This window comes from Biomphalaria glabrata, chromosome 11, assembly GCF_947242115.1.
Source record: "Biomphalaria glabrata chromosome 11, xgBioGlab47.1, whole genome shotgun sequence".
Lineage (NCBI taxonomy): Eukaryota > Metazoa > Mollusca > Gastropoda > Planorbidae > Biomphalaria > Biomphalaria glabrata.
This window is the reverse complement of record NC_074721.1, coordinates 10,912,644-10,939,398: the sequence shown is the minus strand read 5'-3', so window position 1 is coordinate 10,939,398 and position 26,755 is coordinate 10,912,644. Positions and strand designations below refer to the sequence as shown.

The window sequence follows — 26,755 nt, the reverse complement described above, 5'->3', positions numbered from 1 at the left end:
TCAAACAAAAAAATGCTAAGAGATATTTATCTGTCTGTTGTGCTTTAAAGTTTTTTAAGTTCTCACATTCTTTGTGTATTTCCACAGAAAAAACAATATCTTTTAAAGCTTAAAAGAAGTTTACCATCCATGAGCCCAACCTGTGAGGATTGGCCTAAACCTCCAAACAGATTTAAGGCAACATCAGAAGAGTTACGCAAAATATTCCATCGTTGGCGAGTAAGTGGATCTTAAAAAGCTTTATAAAACTCACATAATTAAAAAAATTTTAAACATTTTTCTCTGTGCCTCAAAATAAAACATTGTTAAATCTTGCTACCTATTGTGTAAATTTAGAATTTAATAATGTCTTTTGTACAAGCTTTCTTCTCCTTTAAACCTACTTTTTATCCCCATTATTATACTATTTCCTTGTAACATTCCATAATTCAGTTGGGTTTAATTGTTGAAACAATTCGTCATTTTTCTAGTCATCATTGCAACTTGCCTTATTCCTTCCATCCTCAATGCTGTATTAATCATTAAAATGATACACTGTATCAAAATATATTTGAAACAAATAGTTGGGAAAATGTGACTTGTGTAAAGGGGTCTTTAATCAAGAATGTATAAATTAAAAAAAAATTCTAGCTATTTTAAAAAGTTATCTATTAAGACATAGCAATATCTAGACATTGAATACTGACTATATTTCATCAATCTTTAAAATAAGTGTTGTTTTCTTGCTTAGTCCAAAATGTTCTACTTCTATTTTCAGTGTGCTCAGTACAGAAAGAAGATTGACCCAGCCACAAAAGAAAAATTAAATGAGAAAATGACAGCCAGTGACCTGTTTAAAGATAAAAAAGAGATCTACCCAGCCAGGTAATTGTTGGTCTTTTGAGATTTTAATAAACCAATTACTAGACATTTACTTTCATTTTCTTTTTTATAAGTGAAACTTTTTGTTTTCTCTCTACCTGTTGTACTGTTCTATGCCCATCATAGAACAATAAACCATGTTATTACCTTAGAGCCAATTTGAATGAATCACTCTTGACTCCCATTCTAACAGTGTGCCCCAACCATTCCGAGGAGACTATGTAGATATTAAGTCTAATGTCAAGTGGCAGAAGCTTTCAAAGTCAACACAAGATACAACCATCATTTTTGCTGATAATGTCAACAAAGTCAATAGGGCTGATGGCAAGGTAATTAATAGGACTTGATGTTCATTTTTAAATCATGGCTTATAATAAACCATTTTGTTTGTTAACCTATATTTTTTTTAAAACTTTAAATCAAAACTTTTTTTTTACAAATGTAAATTATTTGTCTTGCACTTTAATCACTTAACCACTGATCTGAACGAAGTGGTCGTCCCCTTTCCATTAGGACTAAAACAGAAAGATTCAAAAACTCCTTTATCCCACTTTCGGTCAGAGTGTTACAAGATCAGCTGTCATCATCGTACATAGAAGTCAAATTCATAAAGTGCTGCTTGTGAATGTGTATGTGTTCCGTGTGTGAATGTGGTTTGAATTTTTCATGTATACTGTTATTGTAGAGTAGTTGCGCTGATGTTGTCAATTGTAGTCCAACTGAATTTCCATTTGATTGGATCAATAAAATTATCTTATCTTATCAAGCATTGTGGAGCCCTTAGCAAATGATAACTTATAACACTTCTGGAAATGATTTTTGCATTATAATCCTCAAAATCTGAGTGTGGACTTGAGGATGTTGAATTTCCCTTGTATAAGAACTGAATCAAATCCCTACTATTGTAAGTTTCCATTACTGGAAAGATAAATAATAAAGAAAGTAAAATAACTGTATTTCAGTCAAGTTACTGGCTTTTAATGCTCTTGTTACAAGTCTGAATACTTGTCTTGACAGTATTGATGTATTGTGTTTCTCTGAGATCTATGGGAAGCCAGATTCATATCTTTTTGTAGTGTAAATAACACAATACTAAGGGAATCAAAAAATATACTTTTAATAATTTATTTTTTTGCCAATGATGTCAGGCTGCTGTTGGAGCATGTTGTATAAGAAATATTTTTTTTTAAGAGTTTTGCGCATTTTGTTACACTTCATGTTTTTGCCATTCAATTCAGCCTTATGAAGATAACTGATTTCATTCTTTACCTTTTAGATATTCCCATGTTCCTCTCCCTCCTTAGGAAACTGGAAGTATATTTAGGGCACCAAGAAGTTTCTTTACTCTGTATGATACTACTTAGCTCTGTGCAAGGACACATCTGTTAGTTTTAGACTGGTCACATGACATAACCATTGACTACAGAAGAGAAAGTTGGCCTGGCCTGTACATTAATTATGGTCTTAAAGCTTTAACCTTCCACTCCACTTCACACTCAAATGTAATTCAACATGTCCTTATGAGTTCAGAAAGTGTGGCTACTCAAACCTCAGACCAGTTCTCACTAGTCTTAATAATATGTATAGAAAATTTTGATAGCAATGAACCTCAGTGACAGTATTTGTTGTTTTTGTTTTTTTTCAGATGGTCAGCAAAGTACTTGTGTTAACCAACCAAGCGTTACTAGTTTTAGACCCAAAGTCTCTAGTTATAAAGTACAGAATTCCATTAACAATGATACACAAGATTTCAGTGTCTCCTTTCAAAGACAATCTTTGTATTTTCCATTTACTGAAGGTAAGCCTAACTTTTTGTTGGGTTCAGTAGTTAATACATTGCTTGATTTTTTAACACACAATAACTAAATTATTACATTTGCTATAACATTCTGAAATTCTCTGATACTAAAAATTGCCTTGTTCTTCAGTGGTGCACTCCAAATTTTTTATTTTATAGTGAGGAGCAAGGAATGAGTTGACTTCTTAATAATTTCCATTTTTTATTCATTTCTTTTGAAGTTGTTAAATGTTTATCAATGAAGGGATTAGGTCTTTTTGTTGTATTTTTGTTTTTCTCACATCGTAGGTGAATTAACAGCATTAGTAATTAAAATGTTTTGTTATTTTTTTTTAAATGATCTCATTAATGAAAATTCATTTGTATGTGTGCATGATATACTTAGTGAAAGAAATCTACATTTTGTTTTTTCTAACAGACTGAAATAATTTTGGTAAATGTTCATATTTCAATATTTCTTTGTGACAGAGAGTTTTTCATGTCTATTTCAAGTGAACTAATTGTTGTCTCCTTTACTGGTAATCTATATCAGTTGAGCTTTCACTAGCTATCAAACAATCTGTTTCTACTGTGTCTGTGTTGCAGCCTGTGTTCACAAAATGTAGCCAGATTTTTTAAACATTTTTCAGGAAAATTTTATATTTATGGAGTAATAATATCAAGAAAATATTTTATTTAAAAGAATTTCAACTGTACTACTAAGGAAATAACCAAAACCAGTAATAGAATAAATGTTTCAGTTGCAAATTTGAATGTTGTTTTTTTTCAGTCTGAATGCTCTTAATTTCAAAATTACCTTTCATTTCTTAAGCAAAGTATTTTAATTTCCAGTTAGTATCAATAAAGCAGGCTTAGTCTTTTTCTTGTTCAGGATTTTAAATTACTTGATTTGACATGCTTTCTTATTCATGGCACAAGTTGACAGCTCTTTATTAGACATAAGCACATCATTGTGTCAGTAGAACAAAGACATTGTTGTGAAATAACATTGACAATACCAAATATAACTTGTATTACAATGGACAATAATACTTTTCAATAAATTAATCGTGTTAAGCAGAGATTGGATTGATTGTTAAGTCAAACATCTTATTTCAAACTTTAACAATTCATTGGTGGGCAGTTGAAATATTACTTCTGTCACGCCTCTGAAAACTTTTAATGACTCTCTAAGGAATGTGAAAACTTACTTCTCAGTCCACACTCAATCTCTTTGACTTGACCAGTTCATCTTTTAGCTCCAGCTTGGGTAGAAGTTTTAAAATGTGTATCATACACTTTATCTTTCTATTCTCTTGTAATTTTTACAAAATAGGTCATGAAATGTTGAATTATTTCATGTGTGGCATGCTCATTAATAAACTATTAAGTGAAACATTTTATACATATTTTAGTCTTGTCTCCTTCTGAACCTTCTGTATTATTATATGTTGCTTTGAGAATCCTTGTAATCTAATCATGTAACAAAAACCTTTTGCTCTTATATAAACCACTAAACTCACTAACTGCTAAAGGAGGATGAAGATGAAGAAGGGGAGGATGAGGAGGAGGAGGATGGAGGACGTGTGAGTTTTCAACAGGCTTTTACATTCATCGTTGCCTCCTTTGGTTTTACATTGGATTTGAATTCATTATTTTTGGTGTGAATTTAGTTTACATGTTTTTTTAGTTTTTTTTTTAAATTTGCTGAAGACTTACCAATGTTATAATTGGGCAAGAAAATAATATTTGTATTGTTGACAAGACATGAGATGGTTAAAATGCTGGCATTGCTTGCAATTAATATGTGCATGCTATGATCATGGAGCTTCATAACAATACTAATTAATATTTTGTTATTGTTTAATAAGGAATGTTTTAAATTTACAATAGGCCTGTATGTGAAACTCTGAAAGCCATTAATTTTTTTTTCAGACTTGTGGTCTCAACAGGCATTAAACAGTTTATATTAATCTACCTTAAGTGTGTTTATAACAAAGCATTAAATAGTAGATATAAATCTACTTAAAGTGTATTCATAACAAGACATTAACTTTATCTATGAACTTTTCTGTACATGAACCAGTGAAGATACTAGAAGACTGGGATACCAGAGTTTCAATTTGAGTATTCTTTACTATGGACATAGCTTTATGTCTTCACATTTCATCATAAAATTAATACATACATTATAAGCATACATAGTCTACAGATTACATCCTACTTACATCCTACACATTATAAGCATACATACTCTACGGCAGTGTTTCCCAAACTTTTTCTTTAACGGAACTATTCGCACATTCTGAGAATTGACCAGAACATTTATTATTTTTTAGTTTGGATATTTTCCTAGTTGTTTAAATAAAAAATAATAATTAATTTAAATTTAGCATTATTATTTATTTTAAAAGCTTTTGCTTTTCATAGCCTAGTAACATCAAAGTTTTCAAAGATTATTGAAACTAAGTTTTCTGTGTGTTTATACTTCAACCTTTAGAATAAAATATAACCTAGTTATTAAAATATTACCAAATGAAACAAGTGATAATTTTTGTGAAGCTGTAGTTAGAATGTCAGGACAAAATGCTCTGGCTTTCATCTTTCAGCATGCTTTATGTTTGCAGTGTTTTCACAAGTTCTGTTACTTAACAAGATGTAATTTTATGTTGTCATTTACTCACTTAAATTGTATAATAAATTTCAAATAATATGTCTTTGTGTGTGTTTCTCTGTGTATGTGTCCTGTTTGTTGTGTCTGTGTTTCTGTCTTAAACCACTTGATTGATAGGCTCAGTATTTTATCTGACTTTGTATTGCATGTTTTGATGTATATATTGAATCAAGCATGTTGTCATTGCTTGTGTGGATTTAAATTTGTATTGCGTATTGAATTGTGTACAGTTGACCATAATGGATAAGCCAGAAACCAATGAAGCAATAGCCTTTTTGTTTTCTTGTTCATGTGGTTGCTTTGGCCCTTGTACTAACAAAGTGTCAATTTGGATTGCCAAAATTACTTAAAAATAAATTTATTTACCCTACCATAGGCAATAACATAAATTTTGTTTGTGGAATTGTGAATAAATATTTTTTAATAAAAATTAAAATAAAAGCTCAAGTTGGAAACCACAATATCAGTGAAATAAAATTTTTTGAATTTTGAGATTAAATAAAGTTTTTTTTCTTTCTGGTGTTTCCATTTTTCAGTATTAAAATATGTCAAAGAGACGCTAATATTTAATGTTGTCTTTCAATAGGAGAATGGAGAAATAGCCTCCAAGAAAGGAGATTTCATCTTCAGCACAGCACATGTGATAGAAGCTGTTACCAAAACACTGTTGGAGATGAAGAAAGTTTGCAAGCCACCAGAGGTTCAAATTTTACCTCAGTAAGTTTGTTACCCCATTTGCCTTTTTTTTTATTTCTTGCTACATCAAACTATTGTTTGAAATTTTGTTCAGCCATCTGACAACAATTATGTGATGCACACATTTGTTAGTGAATTCTTGGAGCTTGTCAGTGCTACTGTTTCTTACTTTCTATGTCTATTCACCATATAAAAGAATTGCTTTCACATTTGTGTTGAAGATGCAGATTTTTTTTAGACACATTGGTTTTGACTGCCAGATCAGCCATAGAGTATAGAAAACAAGCTCTAGCCTTATTGATTTGAATCTTGACCTCTGCATTTGCCCCCCCCCCCCCCTATTTGTTTATGATACTTCCAAGGTAGACTAGTTGTCAGTTTCTAATAGGCTTACTTCTTGGAGCTGTAGTGGTGTTTCTAAATAACTAAAAAGTAAAGTTTCCCTTTCAGATCTTGTGATCTATGGGGCAGATAATGCCAAATGATCCCCAATGGAAAGCTGACAAACTGACAAAGTCAGAGTTTGGTGGTTTCAGTGGCGCCTTAAAAATCCCTAAATTTAAAATCCCTGTCTTTACCAAGATTTGAACCCAAGAGCCCAGTTTCCAAAGCTTAGCACTTAAACCACTCAGCCACTGTGCCCCAATGCTGTTTCTTGGGTGTTATTAATTCTTATCACCTCAGTTTTCTGGGTTATTGATTTTCAAGCCAGTCTTCTCAGCTTCTTTTGTGAGCTTGTTTAGTTTTGTCTGAGTGGGGGTTGTAGTTTATGTGACAGGAGGCAGATAGTCATGTTGGATTTCATGGACATTTTTGTTTAAATTCTAGGTTTAAAGTACTTGGGTGTCAACCAAATAAGAAAAAAAAAGTTCTTAGGGGTGGGTTTAGAAAATGTTAACTTCCTTTACTCTTTTTATTGCAGTTAGAAAATGTTTAAAAATGATTTTTAGTAAGTTTTAAAAAGACATCTTGTAAGACTATATATATATTTTTCTATTACAATATATAAGACATATATATCTCCCAAGAAGTAGGCTGCTCTTTTTCTTATTATTTAGAAAGGATATGTTAGGTAATGGTTTATTCTGTTACTTTTCAGGATTAATGCTGACTTTAGAGGCTCAACAGTTGAAGTGTCTTTCAAGAAATCCCAAGGAGAATCCGTCAACGGAAGTGTGAAAATTGCTAGGAAAGGAAATCGCCTGGACATAATGGAATCATGATACTCCAGTAGTCAGTAGGCCAAACACTGGCTCTGGAGAAAGTTTATTGAGCATAATAACTATTTGAAAGCACACACAAAAATAAACATTAAGAAACCATGCAAATGACTTGTCTTTGTAAATGCTGTTAAAGTCTAGCAAGATTCAAAAGTGTTTAATGCTTTGACAACTTTAGTGGCCTACTAGATGGACTTTTTAATTTTACCAAACAAATGTAGTGCTACAAAATATTAGAAAATTAACAAAAAATAAAATGCCTTACATTTTGTTTTCTTATTTAACCTGTACATATGTGTATATGTGTGTGTTCTTGTAATATTATTGTATAAAATATAATTTATGGTAATTTTTTTATATCTATTCAGAACACTGGAGTGATAGAACTTAAAAAGATGTGACACACTCCAAATCTGTTTAGCATTCTTATAGTACTAGAATAAATATAGTTTTTGCAAGAATCATTTGTATTTTAATTGCTGTGAAATTTTGTTTTTAGGTTTATTTTTTAATTTAGAGACATCTTTACTTAGTAACAGGATTTTAATATAGAAAAAAAAACTGACTTTGTGTTCTTATTTATTTGCCTTAGTCTGTCATGATTTAATGGCCTTAACATATGAACTTCAAAAGTCTTATGACATATGCTTGTGGATAAAAAAAACGTCTATGTATGAATGTGTACTATTCTTGTTGGTGAAACCAAATCTAGTTTTGAGCTATTGGATCTTTTTATACATCTTATACAATGCTGTAGAAAAAAAAGGTTTCTGCCTTCTTTTATATTGGCATCCTTGTCATTTGGTTCAGAATTTCTGTGCTGATCAACCTGGCAAGTATGTATATTTTCTAACTTTGCTAAATCAGAGATGATCTGCTATTCTTCATTTCTTTTTCATTTTTGCCTAATGTGCCAAATTTTTTCCTGATTCTTAAGAAATATTCAAAATTGGAGACAAAGTCCATCTCATCTTATTGGACCATTTAGTCAGATTTTATGATTATTTGTGTTTTTAAAGTGGAAATTAAAATTTATTTTTTTTTAACTTTCAAAAATATCAAAGAATGAATCCAACAATGTAATATTGACAAATATTCTATTTATATTCAAGTGCAACCTGTGGTATGGCCAGTAATCAGGCTGCTGGTGGTTCCATCAAAACCTGAATGTATTAAGATTATCATCCTGAATTTCTGTCTTAGCTTTTCATGTATCATAGTGTGCTCTGAGATTTCAAGACAGTTTCAATAAATCATCAAGATATCAATTTTGAGAAAAGGATCAATATTATTTCTATTAGTAAATCAATGATTTTTAATTCATATATGTTTGGTTTTGTTTGGTCTGGGAGTTATGTGAAAGGCAAAACTGCACACCAAACCAATTTTATTTCTACCCTTGATAAATTCAAAATTAAAATGTAGCAATTAATACACTACTTAGTATCTGAATTTTCTTATTCATTTCTAATAGTGCCATGCTAACTATTTTGTCAACCAAATTTTTACCATCAAAACGAAAAACTTAGACCTGTAGATTACATATTTATAACTACATACTCCAACTCTCTTCTTATCTATCCTATACATAGTTTCATACTGCATACACTCTAAGACTGAGCAGAAATAGGATAAATTGTTCTAAAACTTCTTTCTGAACTTTTTACAAAGGACTTGACTAAATCTATATGTAAGTCAAAGGATGTGTTGAAATGACTGGGATGAAAACATTGTTCTTTTTTTGGACCAAAAAAAAAGTTGAGCTTTCACTTCAAAAACTTATTTTGTTTCCCATTGTTGTGTTGTTTTTGTCTGAGTCTAACTCTTCTGTGTTGGTGACAAGCCATGACCTATAGAATGTATATGTACTATTTATTTATTGGCAGTCTGAATATTGCAGCTGTACTCTGTAAAAAAAAAAATATTTTGTGACTATAATCTCAATAGTGCCATGATCTGTTGTTTGTTTCACTTCAACTTTACCGGAATTCATTTTCAAGCAATTTTATTTTTAACCTAGGCCAAAAACCATGAGCCTGATATTAATATTTACTCAACAAAATGATCACAAATGGAGATAAGTTTCTGATTGTTAGAAAGGATTTCAAGTATAAAATTTACAGACCCATGACAGAGACTTTTTAACATCATTCAGATTTTTGTGTGTGTACATTTACCATAAAGGAATGGATCAAATCAATTATCTCTTGTAAAGTGGGTTTAAGTTATTTTTTTCAAATGCATGCTGACATGCTTAAGAAATAGTATTTGGCCACTATAGTTTGTAATGTGTACATTCTTCAGTTCAGCTCCATGTTTAGTTAGTAATTTGAGATGACTTGGTTCAAGTTTTTATATCAAATTTACACTGGCTCATTGCTAAGCATTTATATTTATATCAACTTATGCAATATACAACTACATTTAAGCATTATTAGTCTGTATTATTACAAAATAAAATATATTAACAAAGTAGACATAGGCAAGATATGCTTTGTGTGTGTGCATGTGTTTATTAGAAATTGTTTTTTTTTTATGAAGTGTAGGCTTTTGTTAGCAGCGTACAGTTGGTTGGATTTATTATTACTGTAGATTTGAAGACATAGAAGTTATCAGTCTCCATATGCTAGGACAAATTGTACAAATGCTCCTCCTTCCCTAGTGCTGTTAGAGCACGGAATGAGGTTGCCTGAGTCAGCCAGGAAAACCAGTGACTTGGCAGAAATGAAGTCATTGATTAACATGCATGACTAGATTGACCTAGGAACACAAGGGTAGGATGTAACCATCATGTTTGTAGAAGTAACTTCTGTATTGTATACAATGATATATTAGTAGCTCAATAAATGTCTTTTATTGTATAAGAATTTTAGGCTTCTCAAAACTGAACATAATGGTGAAATTTTGGGAGGCTTTCAATTAAATAAACATTAGAGAATAAATTGAAAGTATGGACCTATATTACAAAATTAATCAAGATTTTGTTTCCCTATCCAGATTTTTATCTTCATTTTATTTTATGTAAAACTTTTAAAATATTTCAATGTGTCATTTAATTTAAAAATTATATATTGGGCTATAAATATTAAAGATCTTGGCAAATCAAATCTTAGCTCTCAAAGCCCATTCGGGTGAATAAGAAAAGAAAAAGAATCAACTCTTCAATTACAATAAAAGCATCAAACAATGCATATATTGCTTTTGGTAGAACTAGGAGAAAATTGTTACTTTAAAATATGAGACACCATTTTCATTTCTTCAGTCTTGTTTTGCCTATAGATTGGAAAAAAATAGGACAAAATAGAATTGATAATGCTATAGTTATAAGCTCAGCTTAGGGGTTGGTTGTCATGAAATTCAGAGAGAACATTTTGCTGTTACGAAACCATTTGAATCAAACTAGTTAATACCTAAGCTCCTAATTGTATGCATATATAAAACATATGAGTGTTGATAGAATTTGTTAAATAGATTGAAAGTTATTGAAACATACTTCTTTCCTAACAGTTAAAGTTAAAAACAAAAACAGGACAATCAAAATAAAAAAAAATATTGAATCTACAAAATTCAGAACAATTTTTGTTTAAGTTTAAAAAGTCTCATTCCTCAGTTGATTTTTGTTTCTACTTTGTATGAAGGTCAAGGACTTTTCAACATTTTAAAAAATTGTTAACTTGAATATCAGTACTGATTACTAACTAGTCCTTACTCTTGTCTACAAAAAATGCTTTGATAAGAATTTTAGATATCTGACCAAACTAAAAACCAAAATGCTGCATCATAATGAGTGCTCTAGTATCTGTGCAACATGGCACCAGGCCATAAAGATTATACTTGTCAGTTCATCAAATACTGTTGTCATCTATTAGTGCAGATGTCACTAAAACAACTTTGCTAATAACAACTCAAATTTAAATATTTTACAGTATTTTTTGTTTGTTGTATTGAAGTCTTAGTGTATCATTCATTTATTATAATAAAATAAAAAAGTATGCACATTAAAAAAGGATTTAGAATTATTTCTTTCTCAGGATGATAATTGTGATGAAATATTCAAAAAGAAGCCATACCATATCAAAATGTGAACATTTTAATTATTAAGCCCTAAATTTCTTATTTTTCGCTAAAAAACCAACAACAATAAACTCCATCCATAATGTGAAGTTGAAGTTATTAATGTGGATGCAGTAATGGTTATATATTTAAAAAGAATTATTATACCATCATATTATGCCTAATGAAGGGGTCTTTTTATATTCTAAACTAAATTTAGAATCTTCTATACATTTACATAAATAAAAAAAACATTATCTTTGAGCATTGGACATATACACCAAGTTTATGATCTTGTTTATTTCAACATATGATTAACGTATAAATACACTTGTATGTGGTTTACAATAACTGGTTCATTTAGAATTAATTGCCAACTAAATCAATCTCAAAACCAAGTAATAAAAAACAAAATCTAGAATACAATCAACATGTACATTTGTCTTTAAAATCTTAACAATACTAATAAAAATTTGAGTGGTTTATAATATCAATTAATATGCAGAGATCAGTTGAAAAAAGTCATAATATACTGGTGTTCTCTCCCTTAGTCTTTGGGCCTGCTGGATCACAAGGTGTGGTGATGTTCTAAATGACTTCAAGCAGAGATGATAGAAACAATGTTCCGATGAATGAGGCTGACTGCTACAGGTCATAAATGTACCAAAAAAGAAGGAATCTGCCCATCACAGATACAACAGTCATTCACTATGTACGAGAGCACCTTCATAAGCTTTAAATAGCTTAGCAAGTCAAGGGGATCAAACTACACTGAAACAATTGTAGGCATATCATCTCTTTGGTGAACTAAAAGACACAAACTTTTTCAACAGCTTTGGTAGCCAAATTCTGACATACAATGTTTACACAATGTATTTCTAGTCAAACCTCACTAGAACAAAGTCACTTATATTAAACATAGCTTGGACATAAAATAGCACAACCCTAAATTTCCAGATAAGGTAATTACATCAAATAAACACAGAAATTTATCAATTTTCACTATTAAGCAAACTTTTTTCTAAATTGTCTACATCAACACGGTCATGAAATGGGAACCACACAACTGGTAGATGTGATGTGAACTGAGTAATGATTGGTTTCAATAACTCAAACAGTAAGTGACTTCCTTTAGAAGACAAGTGTAAGCCATCACTCAAATACTCTGAGAAATCCTTCAGGAAAGCAACAAAAAAAGGAATTTCATTAGGGATGAAAAAATAAAAACCAAGTTTAAAAAATTAATTTCATAATTCTTAAACCCATTAGCTACTACTTCCAGTTCAAAATGTTGTGTAGTAGTTGGAAAAATATCTATAATATTAATATATTTAAAAAAAAACAATAGAATAAAAAGTAATATATACTTTTGATACCTTAAGAACAGTTTTTTCCAAACTTTTTTTCTTAATGGAACAGTTCACAAATTCTGAGTACTTAGCGGAAAACTTTGATATTTTTTTTAAAGAGATTAATTTATGTGGTGGCTTACAAATTAATTATTCTAGCTGTGGCTTTAGAACATTTTTTAAAAAGTTAAATAAACACTATTTATAGACTGTATACACTGATGTATTGACACTTTATTTTAAAATAAGAAAAACATAAAAATATTTTGCTTTTATTAACTAAGAAATGTTTGGTTCTACAAAAAATGGAACATTTTTACCACCATCACACCTCTTCCCATGCAGAATATGAAGACATATAGTCTATTCAAGAAAAGTTGTTTTCTAATCCTCAAGCTAGTAATTATTTACTCAACGATATACATCAACTGTCAATTTTTAGGAAAATCATTAGAACAGTTTACAAGAAACGTGTTGACCCATGAGGTTCCAGTTTTTGTACACTCTGGATGTGTGACTTAAATAATGGTATTGTAAAAATAGATTTTAAAAAGGGGGGCTATACACATCCAGTTTTCACTTTTAAAAAAATTAGCTACAAGTTTATCTTCCGGTTCTGAAGGAGACATATTATGTAACGTGACAGTCTAAAAAACTAGAACCTTCATATCCCATGGTAGGTCATTAGTAGTAGTATACTGTAAATGCTGCATTCAATATAAGAGTTAATTGGTCAATCATTCTTTTCTCTAAATAAGATTTAATTGGTTAAATAATGTTTTCTAAGGTTTACTGAAATTTAAAAAAAATGATTTAGACAAAAAAAAAATTCTTTCTTAAATTAAATTGGTTATACAATAGATACTTAGATAGATTACAATAGATACTTAGGAGAACTGAACTAACTTCTTTTTTCATCATCTCTGTATAAATATCCACACTTTTTGTTCCCATTTCAGTGGCCACTCTCAGACAAGCTTGTGAATACTGGGATGTTAGCTCATTCTTCCTGCCCCCATCAGAATAGCCTAGATGGATAACAAAATAAGCATGAATATGACTATAGCCACTGGAATGATACTCCAGTAAATGTGATATTTTGTGTACTTATTTCATTACACTTAAAATGATAAAAAAATATTAAATCTTTAAAATTATAATTATGCAATCCTAAGTTACTTTTTAACAGTAGTGCCTAAGAATCAATATTTAATTCATACATAAATTTATGAGTGTTTCTTCAGTACTAGTGACCAAAATGTATTGGTTTACTAAAAAGTATCTATCTAAAAAATATTCAAATTGAAATGTCAGTTTTCATTTCATGAAATTTAGAAATGATTTATGAATAAATTGTGATATTTTGAGCTTGAAAGATGCATAGTGTAATTTTAAAATTGTAGAAAATGTGTGAAATAGTACACAAAATGGCCTCTTTTGATGTAACACGGAATACAAGGGTTAGTAATATAATTCTACTTAAACCAAGGAGTATTGAACAGCCATTGTTGTTGAAATGGGTTAACAATATCATCATTATCTATATCTTTGTATTTTATATTTATTTTAGTATTACTTAGATGTCATCATAAAAAATGTGTCACAGGTGCATCAAAAGGTAAACTTGGAATTTTAAACCTCTATCAATTGTAAACAAAGTCTGCTCCCTAGTGTGTTTCTGTTACTAAAAGCATCACTAATTAATTTAAACAGTGTAGTTTTTCTTTAAATCTGTAAAATAGGTCTTGGTGTCCCAGATTAAGCACCTCAAACGTGTTTGACAAAAAGCACTATTGTTATGAAATGTTTTGAAAAATATATTCTTAAACAACTTGTAGCAAAAGTCAATAACAGCCTAGACCCTCACCAATTTGCATACAAAGCAGCTAGAGGAACTGAGGATGCCATTCTATTGCTTTTGGACCAGCTTTATAAGCATCTCGATATACCCAAAACATATGCACGAGTCCTCTTCGTAGATTTCTCCTCGGCTTTCAATACCATACAGCCACATCTAATGATAAACAAACTGAGTAACTTAAATGTAAGCCCTTACTTGCAAGCATGGGTTCTAAACTTTTTAACCCAACGGCCCCAGTATGTTAAAGTCAACAACACCAAATCGTCAACTCGAGTACTATGTACGGGTGCTCCACAAGGTTGTGTACTTTCTCCTGTGCTATACACTCTTTACACTAATGACATAAGAAGCATCTATGACTCAGTTAAACTCATTAAATTCGCTGATGATACTGCCATAGTCGGTCTTATTTCAGGAGACGAAACTCAGTATCGAAGCTCGATAGAAGAGTTTACAAACTGGTGCACCGACAACTTTCTAGAACTGAATGTAACAAAAACTAAAGAACTTATAATAGATTTTAGAAAGAAAAAACAAACTATACGTGAACTGCAAATAAACACTACATCTATAGAACAAGTAAAGGCATATAAATATCTAGGCATTATCATCAACAACAAGCTTTCATGGGAAGACCACCTTGGAACTCTGACAAAGAAAACAGCCCAGCGACTCTTTTTTCTATACAAACTCAACAGTTTTAAATTAAACAAGAAGATCCTTGAGACATTTTACGGCGCGACAGTACAAAATCTGCTAACATACGGAATAAGTTGTTGGCAAGGCAACGCCTCATCTAAACTATTGCAACGTCTAGAAAACATCATTAAAAAAGCATCAAAAATTACACTCACAACATTACCACATTTAAAGGAACTTTTTGAACAAACGTGCCTAAGAAAAATCAATCAAAACAAGAACGGAGCGGTACAAAAACTCGTTCGTACCTCACTCGGTCAGACTCTATCACCGCCACTCATTGATCAGGGAACATGAAATGCACCAAGATACCTGTGTGTAGTCGCTGAATGAACTCTTTATGTTGTCTGTTGTATTTATGTGTATTTTTCTGTTGAGTTGTCTTTATATGAGAAACGAGTCCTTGTAATCACAACAAATTTCCGTAAGGATCAATAAAGCAGTCTTAGTCTTAGTCTTAGTCTTAAATTTGTTTATGCAACGTTATTAATGTAATGGAAACTAAAAGTATCTCTGATACCACTTAGTAAACCAATAGTGTTACTTTCTTGGGAAAATGCTACATAGTAATTAACAGGAGACGTTAATAAACATGTCCCAAATTTTTTCAATGTAGCACCTGAAACACCACAGTAGAAAAAATGTTAAATCATACCATAAAATCTCAGAGATCTAGATATAAGTAATTTTTTCGCCAAAGTTTTGAAATACAATATGAATAGAGCTTATTATTCTTCAAGTTTGATCTAGAAAACTTATAATTTTTTTTATCTAAGTCGATGTAAACCTAATTGTTTTATCATTGTTGTGGTGCTTTTTTTGTATTGGAGGATGCTAAAAAATTATGCAGTATCATTGTAATGCTGGTTGTTCCACTGAATAAAAACATTAAATAAGTTTCAGTTCTAACTAACCAGAAATGTGTTGTAGTTATGAGCTTTTAGAATTCAAGAGCCTAAGAAGTGTGTGGTTCGTTTGTGTCTGTGTAGGGTCAGCCATTCCATTAGAACAGTGTTTCACAAAGTGGGGTATGCGTACCCCCAGGAACACACGAAGACTTTGAAGAGGGTATGCATTGCACCTCATTAACTAATGCTGATTTTTTAAAATACCCATTTATTATGTTTTGTTAATAAGTTAAAGTGTGGTGGAGGGTGGGGGGTAGGGTGAGGGGTAGTTAGCATTACAAAAATTATAAAAGGGGTACACATAGGTCAAAAGTTTGGGAAACGCTGCATTAGAAGATACAAGGAAAAAAAGTGCTGTGGGAGAGGGTGTATTGTGTGTGTCAAGGAGGGGTATCAAGATACAGGCAGCTGAGAAGGCTACAACTGGTGGGCCTAAACTATTTTAGGTGACTGCGAGCCTTTTGATGAATAAAGACAAAAAGGTCTACTAGAATTTAAGGACCAGAAAAAAATTTTGTTGGGGGTGGGGAAGCATTGTATATGGGCAGTTTTATTGAAAGAAAAAAAAAGTGTTCCAAAATATATATACCAACTATTTTAACCATAGCAGAGCATGGGTATCTGCTAATATTTTGTATGTTTTGATCAAACTCTCATTTTTTATTGTTTTTTTGTCATTCAAATATTGTATGGGAAACAAGCTAAAATTGGTAATGTTCAAATTATCCATTGATTACTAGTACATAGTCATGGAGTTGATAAGTAGATTTTGTTTTTAGAACTTTGTCAAAAAAAAAGATTAGAGTGGCTGTATTTTCCCTTAAAATGTTATTGTGTTATTACCCAAATAGCCATGAAATTCTGCCCATTGGTCAATGTGGAATGCAGGAGGAGTAATCAGAATAATCTTGTCACTAGAGATTCCTTGAGACTACAAGAAACAAATTAATAAGGACAAAACATTAAAAAATCAATAGATGCAATCAATCAAAATAAGACCTTATGGAATACAGAAAAAGTTTTGCAAAAATTTAAAAAAAATCAATTTAAATAATCTAAAGATGAAATTTACAGAATTTTAAAAACATTTTCTCATAAATTGTAAGAAATTGTAACTATTGCTGTATTGAAATATAAACAAATCATTTGATTTGTGATAAAATGTGTCAATGGAGAATTTGAAAATCACCCCGGGCCCCCCACTTAAGGGGGCTTCCAATAAGTGAATTTATTTTTACATTTATTATTACATAAAATGCAGGGGTCCCCAAAGAGGGGTCAAGCACCCCGACTCCCAAATTATGGCAAATTCCTTAGCTACGCCACTGCAACCAATGTTGCGTTACTACACCTTTATTCTCGAAATGACTGATAACTTAAAGAAGCTCATAAAAGTCCCACAACACTAAAATTAGCTTTAGAATTTGCAAAAAAACTGTTTCTGGATGCTCCAAAATCTAAGCCTAGTTAAAAAGAATATAATTAGGGGAGATAGGATTATTGTCAGTCAGTTGTTCATTTTGCTCCATTTCAACACGGTTACAGGGATTTATGAGTTATTAATTATATGCTTTTTTATTATATGATTTATGTTTGTGATATTAAGTCATTCAATTATCTATTTCACAGATCCCAGTTTAGGCTTGGATGGTGTGTAAATAGATTTACATCTAAAAGAAGAGGCAGACAGAGAAAGCAATGGGAGGACAACATCAAAGAATGGACGCGGGCCAGCCATTGAAAGAGGTGCTAAACAAGGCAAAAGACAAAGAGGAATGGAGAAAGACGGTTGATGAGTCTTGCATGGTGCCCCGACGGTCCAATAGACTAAGGGATAGGAAAAGGTAAAGGTAAAATATAATTAATTTGTATTTAAAGAAACACAAAAAGTGAAATAAATGAAACATTATTTTAGAGCAAGAAAAATTTAGTAACTTTATTAAAGTGAGAAATGTGTTTTTTGGATTCCTTACCACAGCGTAGGACACAATTTCCTTGAGATTATTCTCGTATTCTTGTAAAGAAACATGTTCCCATGGATTACGACCTTTGTCATTTGCATCATTTGACCCTAAAAGTACTGTCATGGCAACCACATCTTTGGCAAGTTTTGCATCCAGCAGATGAGGGAGCACCTGCTTGCCATTCCACGTGGTGTAACCAGCAAAGCCCCTGACAATGACATCACACTTTCTGAAAAAAAGAGGCAACTGGCCTAAACAAATACAAGAAATTAAAAAAAAAATGACTCCATGCTTTCATTAATAAAGGTCATCGACCTTCAAGCAACCCTTCACCAAAGAATGCTTTCCAATTCACCATGGCAGTAAAATATATTATTTTGGAATAATTATAGCTTCATCCTACATAAGTATAAATTTCAAATCATAACTTACATTATATCAACAAACTCAATTCTGCTAAAAATTTTACTCATTTAAAACTAAATAAACTACATTCATGTCCTCAAAATAACATTAAATACAGTTAAGCTTCATCTATGTGTGTTTGAGTGCTAGATGACTTCCTTTAGGAATGGATGCAGTTGTTAGAAAAAAATGAACAGCTTAGGGGAGAGAAAGTAGAATTACTTTTAAACATAGTGTTATAAACCTGGAGGTGACTCAGATGGGGGTAATGGTGTGTGCGTTTTTAGCCAACACGAATCGCCCCAGGCCAGTGCTAGACGAGCAGTCAACCATGACAAGTTGCGACAGTCAGCCAAGGCCAGTGTCAGAATGACAGTTCTTGAAGGATCTGTGTTGTGAACATAACTCAGGCCAGTCACAAAAGATGTGGTCATGTGATTAACCAGAAGGGTCGAATGTTCTAGAAGGTCATTACTATTAGGGACCCTATATAAAGATCCTGATGATTGCACCCTGCTAGCTCACAATGAACATGATCTCCAGAATCTAAATCGACCACCTGTGGACAATGGTTATGCTTGCCCTGGATATGGCAAAATGTGTACGTCACAGCTGGGGCTGCGCAGTCCGGGAAATACTGCATTCCTTAATAATCTTCAGACTCGAAGACAAGCCTTATTATTATTATATTAAATTATTATTTTAATTTGAAGTATGATATGATATTTATTAGTTACCTTTGCAAATAATCAGCCAACAGTGTGCCCCAGCAGCCTTCCTTTCTAAAACTGTACTATCAAAATAGAAGGAAAAGTTACTAGATAAACCAGCTCATGACAAAAAATTAATTTTTAAATTAGTTTCATTATGAGTGATTAGTTTGACATTTGAACAGATTAACAAACTTTTATAGATAAAGCATTGAAAAGACTAAATGAACCACTTAAAATATTTGTTCTCTTCTTTTTCTTACTACTTTTTGTTTATTAATGACGAAGAAAAATATTTCAGTTTTTCAAAACAATAATTTGTGACATTGATTGACAAAGTCTTATATTATATGTAATTACTTGGTCAAATTAGAATTTGAACATTTAAAAAATTATCAGAATTATGATCTTGTTTTTTCTTTACATGCTAAGTCATACATTTGTTTTTCATTCGACCAATAACAGTTTTTTGTAATAATAAGCCCATTAAATAAAAAATTTTTCTTTAATTAATTATCGAAACAATAATTAAATCATTCTTAACGATGTTAACAGTTTAAAATTTGAAGTTTTTTTTTATTATTATTATTTTCAAGACTCCTGTAAAGTGAAACGAGACAAAAACAAGAAAAATATAAAAATACTTTAAAAAAGACAAAGCTTATATTTAGTGTAATTGTATCAAAATAGAGTGGAGAAAGAATGTGGTATCAGGGTGAAGGTTACAGTGATTGTTTTTTATATGTAGTGTACGACTTGAATGCAATTCTGAGGGCTTAAGCCTCATCAAGCCAATACACTAAACACTGTGCCAGTGAAGTATGTATGAAAATAGAAGATTTCAAAGCTATCTATTGTTATTTTCAAACTTTTAAGCAACAAAGTATAAAGGGGACTCAACTTATACTGCCAGATTAGTCAAATAGAACTTCTTATCGTATCTTATATAATACAGACGTTACTTCAAAAAAGAAGATGATTGCATCATACGCATCATGCATTCAGTCTTGCATATTAACCAATGACTTAAATTCTGCCAAGTCACTGGTTTTCCTGGCTAGCTCAGGCAACCCATTCCATGCTCTAATAGCACTAGGGAAGAAGGAGTATTTGTAAAAATTTGTCCTGACATATGGGATGAGGAATGACGTACGTGCCTTAATCTTTGTGTCTTTCATAGTATTTTTTTAGATTTCGTTTTTGTATTTGAAGATTTTTTCTTCTAATTGTTAATTAGCTAATTAAATTTTTTATTGATTGATTCTTATTTTGTCAGGTACAAGAAATAATTGTTCAAAGTTTCAGCTTGATCTGGGTGTCAGAGAAATAATGTGTATAAACTTTTTAACAGATAGACAAACAGAGTGAGTTGATATAACCTTTTAAAAAAAAGACAATAATGATGTGACTATATACTGACTTCAGTGATTGATGCACCAAAGAGAAATACTTTTGGCCAAGAACAAAATGCTCCTCCAGGTCCAGACATTTTGATTAAGCTCTAGAGTCTAGGGTAGATCTAAATCTGTCATAGAAAATATATATTGCTCTGTGATTTAACCATAATAAACTAAAAAAAAAAAAAAAAAAAAAAAAAAAAAGGATACATGTAGAACTAGAATTAACTAGATAGATATAGATCTAGTACATGCTATGGTAAAACATAATAATTATTGTTATTTGGGAATGATTGTATACAAGTACTATTAACTCTAGATATCTATAGTAGATCTAGATCTTCAAAGATACCCTGAATAGGCCCCCCCTAATGTTTTTTTTTTAATTTTATTTTTTAGAATTCTTAGTAAAAAATACAGATTACAAACATGTATACTTGATCTAGATCAGATCTATCTAGAATCTGGGCAGTGGCATACATATCTAGGATATAGGCTGAGTAGCTAGGCATTTGCCATCGGGGGTCGGACTTGACCTGTTTGGTTGGGGGCCCCTGCATTTTGTGTAACATTTAATTTGATGTAAAAACAATTTCGGTCAGTCATTTGCCCCCCCTCCCTCTCATGTGGGGGCCTGATTTTCAAATTCCCCCCCACACACACTATTATAACTACTTAACTACGCCACTGGATCAAAATTAAGAATTAAGGGTAGATTTAGATACTAGATTCTAGTAGACTAGTATAAGTAGTAGTTGTAGCCTACTATACTGTATTAGTATATAACTGTATTATACTGTTTCTGTATACTTAGTTATACTATATATTACTATATTATAGAGATAGTGTCTATTATTAACTATTAAGTCTATACTCAGTGTTGTCTATAGTATATAGTAATAGTAATAGGATGGCTGCGTGGTCGTGCGGTTTGCGCGCTGGATTGTCGTTCGGATTTATCGACGGTCGAGGGTTCAAACCCTGCCCGCTCCCATCCCCCGTCGTCCTGCGGGAGGTTTGGACTAGGAAGTAAACTATCTTCAACTCTGAAGGAACATACGAAACATGTAAAACATTTTACAAACAGTATGTTATATCTACAGATAGATATTACCCTAAAGATATAGCCTATAAAACTGATAAAACCAGGCTTAAATCTAGATTTAGAAAAAAATAATCTAGAATCTATATTATATAGTATAGATCTAGAATCTATAATTTTGATCTAGATCTATATTCTAAATCTAATCTATAGATATGTAGGTAAGGTAGTCTATTTAAAAAGAAGGTAGAAAAGGTCGTTGAAAAGGAATAGGGAGACAACTCTGAATTTAATATTGAACCTATCCTATGTATAGACATCTATTTGATCTATATTAGATCTTATAGGTCTAATTATAGTCTAATAATAACAGATCTAGATCTATAAATCTATATAGATCTAGGCTAGTTCTAGGTAAAGATCTAAGTCTTCACGAAGTTGACAAACTTACCACACCTAACTTATCCTATTGATATTGGGGGGCCATCATTGTCTATAGTATTTCTAGATCTACTGGATCTATTATTGAGAGTTAGAATAAATTATAAAGCCAAGGCCTACGTGTAACGTTATCAATAATTCGTGTCAAAATCTAAATACAATGCACTAGCCTAGATCAGTGCTACACAAACCAAGGGCCGCGGGTCATATGCGGCTAGTTAAATTATAATGAAATGTGATAGCTGCCAGCATATAAGCATAGAATTTTAACTTAGAGATATATCATATATAGAATAGATATATATATATATTTAAAAACCAATCGACTGGTATGAATTCCCCTTCCAGACCTTGCGATCTATGATGGTGCAGATGGTCATCTGTTTTTGTGGCCCACGTTTAACAATGGTATCATATTATGTGGCCAGCACAATGACCAACCCCAAATTTCCCCTTGGAAATAATGTCAGGTACCCATTAGAGATGGGTGGTTTCAGAGGTGCCCTAAAGATCCCAAAAGTAAAAATCCTTGTCTTCACCATGCAGGATATGAACCTGGGACCCCCTTTTCCAAAGCCAAGCGCTTTACCATTCAGCCACCTTGCCTCCTAAATACCAAGTGGCTGCATTTTAAAAAATTATATTGTCACACGCACGTTACTTTTAGGTTCTTTATAAATAATATTAGTATTGTTTATTTTACTTTTAGTTGTTTTTTCCTATTTTTTTTTCAGAAATGGCATCCAAAAAAATTATTTCTTGGCCAAAAATATTTCTGTTTGGTGATTCTATAACTCAGGTAGATATTAGTTAGATGCTATTTATATGTTTCAATTTGTTTATTTTAATGTATAGTTTGCCTGTACAGCATTGCTGAACAACTGAAGAAAACAGCACACTATTTTTCCTTGGCTCAGTCTGCAAAAGAGATCACAGCTCAGTAGCAAAAGCTGGCTAGAAGAAGAAGAAGAATGAACTTAGATTACAGAAAAAAATTTTTTTTTACTGTTCCTTAAGCTCTTTTGTTTTTTCCATTTCTAATTTATATATTTTTACAAAGCTTATTTCAACTCACTATCTCCTCTGGGAGGAATCTTGTACTTCCGATTCTCAAATCAAGTTGATACCTTGCACAATTATTCATTGTAGATCACAATACATGAATCAATTAAAAAAGTAACCAATTAGTTAATCTTCTTCTTTTTCTTCGTTCTCATTGTTATGTTGGAGCGTTCAGATGACTAGACCAATATATGAGATGAACTGCACAGTGGTTTCCAAATCAAGGAGCTCTCCATATAGTTTTCTTTCTATTGGGGTGTTTTGGGGCCAGTGTCTTATTTAGGCCTCTTGGTAAAGAGAGCAGTTTTGGAGGACGTGGTCGGCATTCTCTGGTGATACTCCACATGGGCAGATTTCACTGGTTCCAATTTTGAGCTTCCGGTACATGTGTTGTCGCATTCTGTTGTGTCTGGTCCTGAGTCAAAAGATTAGACGTTGGTCTTGTCGAGATAGCTTATAGTAAGCGTCATCTTTCTTGGTAAAGTTCCCCTTTCAGACCTTGCGATCTATGGGGGCAGATGATGTAAAGGTCATCTGTTTCTGCCCACAGTTTACGAGGATGTCATGTGGCCAGCATAATAACCAACCACTTTTACTTTTCCCCAACTAATGTCAGAGCTGGGTTGACTTAGAGGCGCCCAAATATCCCGAAGTTGAAAATCCCAGTCTTCACCAGGATTTGAACCCACGACCTTGGTTCGGAAGCCAAGTGCTTTACCGCCCAGCCACCACACCTCCTAAATTCAGAAAAAATAGCTTTTAATGAAGCAGCATGGAAAGCTTTTCCCAAATACACCCCCTCCCCCCTTTTCCCTTTTCAAAACTGGTCCACCAAAGTGATTGGACCATAGCTTACTGAGCATTTTCTAAGTATGAAAGTTGGGCTAAACAAAAACATTAATAAAAATATTTTCAGTTACTCAAATTTATTATTGCTAGTCTAGATCTATTGAAAATTAATAACATGATTGATTAAAAGTTATTGAGGCAATTTCACTCAATCTAAAAGCTTTGTTTTTTAAAAAGTATTTTTCAGATTTTATTTGTATTTATTTCTAGTTTTGTTTTAGTAAAGATGGATGTTGGGGCACAATGCTTGCTGACTATTACCAAAGGTAATTTATGTCCTGCAGTAGTCATTCTGGTTTTAATTTCTATAACTTCTTTTTTCAATAATGGGTCTTTTGAGTGTGAAGTGTTAATATATATATCCCACCTAATACTGGGAGATGAATTAGATTGAATGTAAATGAAAATAATAATATTAGAAATTTTTGAATGGACAGTAAGAAAAATAATATTAGTAAACACAATTTAAACATTCTGGAAGTTCTGTTTATGTCTCATCTATTATAAATGATGTCATTAATTACTTTTTTAAAAATATTATAATGTTCTTATATTATCTAGGAGGTGTGATCTTATGGTCCGAGGATTCTCTGGTTATAACACCAGGTGGTGTAATATTATTCTCCCATCCATACTAGATGCTGACATTGCCAAAGAGACTGTTGCCTTCACTGTGTTTCTGGGTGCCAATGACTCAAATGATGCATCGCTGAACCCGAGACAACATGTGCCCTTGGCTGAGTTTGAACAGAATTTGAAAAACATAGTCACTTTTGCTATGGTAGGATAGACATTTTAAAAATATTTGTTTTGCACAATTATAAATTTTTGTTTTAGTGTTTGCATTTATATAATAAAAAAAAATATTTCACACATTTAATAATGCAAACAGATTTTGCCTTCAAAATAATTAAGATGATTTTAGCTCCTTATGTTTAGTGGTGCATTCTATATGTCCTGTTAATGTGATCGAAGTGAGTTAGTACTTGTAATATATGATAGATCCTTTTTAAAGCAATGGTTGCAAGAATTCATAGATAACTCTCTATTGTCAGTAAAAAAAAAAGGATTTAATTATTATTTGCAACATTCTTTCTTGAAATTAAGCAAGTTAAAATTGATGTAATGATGAGAGATACTAATTTTGTTCAGACTTTAAATATGACTTTTTAAAATAGAAAATGTTATTGGGTCATGGAATTTATTTTAAAAATATTTGTATTTGTTAATGAACTCAGACTTTTTCTCATGTCTTTAGTCTCAAGGTATCTCAAGGGAAAAGATAATTTTAATCTCCCCTCCTGCCTTCAATGCAGAGGCCTGGTCTAAAGTCTGTTTAGAAAGAGGTATGTATTATGCAGTCAAGTTTATCAATTCAAAATTTAATGGAAAATGGCATTTTGAACACACATTTTTTTTTTTAAGGGGAAAATTTTTTGGCGTTATTAAATGTGTAAATTATTTTTAATTACTAACAGAAGTACAGTAAAATAGGAGATAAATTGGAGCAGTATCACACTTATATATATTCATGCACTTCATTTTTAATAATAAGGTAATTACTTCCATTCCAAAGATTAAGAATGGGTTCAATGTTTCACATGACTTTACTAACCATGTTGCTACCTACATTTATTGCCACATCTAATGCTGACAAAGCCATTGTCCTCTTAGAGTCTATTCATCCTTTGGGCTTCAAGTGTGTGTGCGGTTATCTTCATGAGACCTCTCCAGCTGTCTCATTCAGAGGCCATCTAATGTCAGCTTCTTTCCTCTATGCCAGTGGCACCTGAACATCTTTATAGTGTGTTTGAAAGGGGGGGGGGGATTCTCTTGTTACTTGTCCCAAAGTCATAATTATAAATTTTATAGTTTTATCTTAGATGCATCTCAACATCCCATGTTGTTACGTGTCCTCCTTTTAAGCTTGCCAATAATTTTATAATTATGGTGAAGTACTGCTTTTTTTTTTTATTTAACTATTAACACATTCTTTGATTTCTTGGTTAAATAAATTTAGTAAAAACTGGTGTGATATTGTATTATTCATTGCATAACTTTGACCCCCTTTGCATTTCCCAGGTAAGCCACTAAGCAAAGATAATGACACTACAGGTGTTTATGCTCAGGCCTGCTGTAAGGTTGCAGATGAAATGGGAACAAAGAAAGTGGACCTCTATAGTGCCATGATGAGAAGCATGGTGAGACAATTTGTTTTATTCATTTGTCTTTTAAATTTTTTTAGTTTTTAAATCAAATACTTATCTCATGCTTAAGATTACAGATGTTTCTTCTTAAGTTATTTTTCCTACATATATTTTTGTTGAAATGCTTATATAGAATTAAACTCTACAAAGTCATATATTTATTTTTCTGGTTTAGGGAACACTTTTCATACTGCAATAGCACTAGTTATTTGATCAAGAAGCTCATTGCCAGTAATTAATAGAATGCTCACAATTAGCAAAAAAAATTTGAAGTACATTTAATTTCTGTAGATAGTGTTTTTAATAGATTTAGTTATAAAATCAAGAACTTTTGTATTTTAAATGTCATTAATAAAATATTTTAGCAACATCTGCTTGACTTGCACGCAGCTATTTTGTTATCTTTGATTTACGCAGATGTTGCCTATTTGGAGTATTTTATTTTAGCACACTTAATATATGCTGCAAACTTGGACAGGTTACTATATAAGTTTTGGTTTAAATGTGAATTTCTTGATATAGAAAAATAGTTATGTTAAAAAAAATAAATTCTTAACTGCTACCTTTTTTGTTTGTTTTT

At 31.7% G+C, this 26,755-nt stretch overlaps 3 protein-coding genes across 16 annotated transcripts in view; 2 read left to right on the top strand and 1 right to left on the bottom strand.

Moving 5' to 3' along the window:
* LOC106056704 (unconventional myosin-Ia-like) overlaps positions 1–9,705 on the top strand; it is a 111,007-nt gene extending 101,302 nt beyond the window's left edge. For 9 of the 11 annotated variants that reach the window (XM_056004203.1, XM_056004200.1, XM_056004204.1 and 6 more), the window contains 7 exons: positions 88–219; positions 758–864; positions 1,055–1,190; positions 2,507–2,659; positions 4,174–4,224; positions 5,899–6,029; positions 7,108–9,705. In XM_056004203.1, the coding sequence (XP_055860178.1) occupies positions 88–219; positions 758–864; positions 1,055–1,190; positions 2,507–2,659; positions 4,174–4,224; positions 5,899–6,029; positions 7,108–7,231 (834 nt within the window). In that variant the 3' untranslated portion in view covers positions 7,232–9,705. Of the gene's footprint in view, positions 1–87; positions 220–757; positions 865–1,054; positions 1,191–2,506; positions 2,660–3,077; positions 3,093–4,173; positions 4,225–5,898; positions 6,030–7,107 lie in introns of all 11 variants that reach the window. The other 2 variants (XM_056004205.1, XM_056004206.1) reach the window with 2 other exon arrangements.
* A 1,099-nt stretch (positions 9,706–10,804) lies between these two features.
* Positions 10,805–22,165, bottom strand: LOC106056703 (isoamyl acetate-hydrolyzing esterase 1 homolog). 3 transcript variants are annotated; one of them, XM_056004211.1, is made up of 7 exons: positions 22,068–22,165; positions 20,598–20,702; positions 19,205–19,260; positions 18,072–18,291; positions 16,942–17,029; positions 13,537–13,658; positions 10,805–12,456 (listed from the first exon to the last, which is right to left on the bottom strand). In XM_056004211.1, the coding sequence occupies exons 2-7, from the start codon at positions 20,664–20,666 to the stop codon at positions 12,274–12,276; spliced, it is 738 nt and encodes a 245-aa protein (XP_055860186.1). In that variant the 5' UTR covers positions 20,667–20,702; positions 22,068–22,165; the 3' UTR covers positions 10,805–12,273. The 3 variants fall into 3 exon arrangements, with proteins under 3 accessions (XP_055860186.1, XP_055860185.1, XP_055860187.1); XM_056004210.1 differs by lacking the exon at positions 22,068–22,165 and adding an exon at positions 21,689–21,846; XM_056004212.1 differs by lacking the exon at positions 22,068–22,165 and adding an exon at positions 21,449–21,592.
* Positions 21,611–26,755, top strand: part of LOC106056710 (isoamyl acetate-hydrolyzing esterase 1 homolog) — a 9,981-nt gene continuing 4,836 nt past the window's right edge. Inside the window, exons 1-6 of one of the 2 annotated variants that reach the window (XM_056004215.1) lie at positions 21,611–21,660; positions 22,792–22,856; positions 24,179–24,234; positions 24,530–24,749; positions 25,227–25,314; positions 26,051–26,169. In XM_056004215.1, coding sequence (XP_055860190.1) covers positions 22,794–22,856; positions 24,179–24,234; positions 24,530–24,749; positions 25,227–25,314; positions 26,051–26,169 — 546 coding nt within the window. In that variant the 5' untranslated portion in view covers positions 21,611–21,660; positions 22,792–22,793. Of the gene's footprint in view, positions 21,661–21,882; positions 22,031–22,791; positions 22,857–24,178; positions 24,235–24,529; positions 24,750–25,226; positions 25,315–26,050; positions 26,170–26,755 lie in introns of those variants that run through there. The other variant, XM_056004214.1, reaches the window with a different exon arrangement.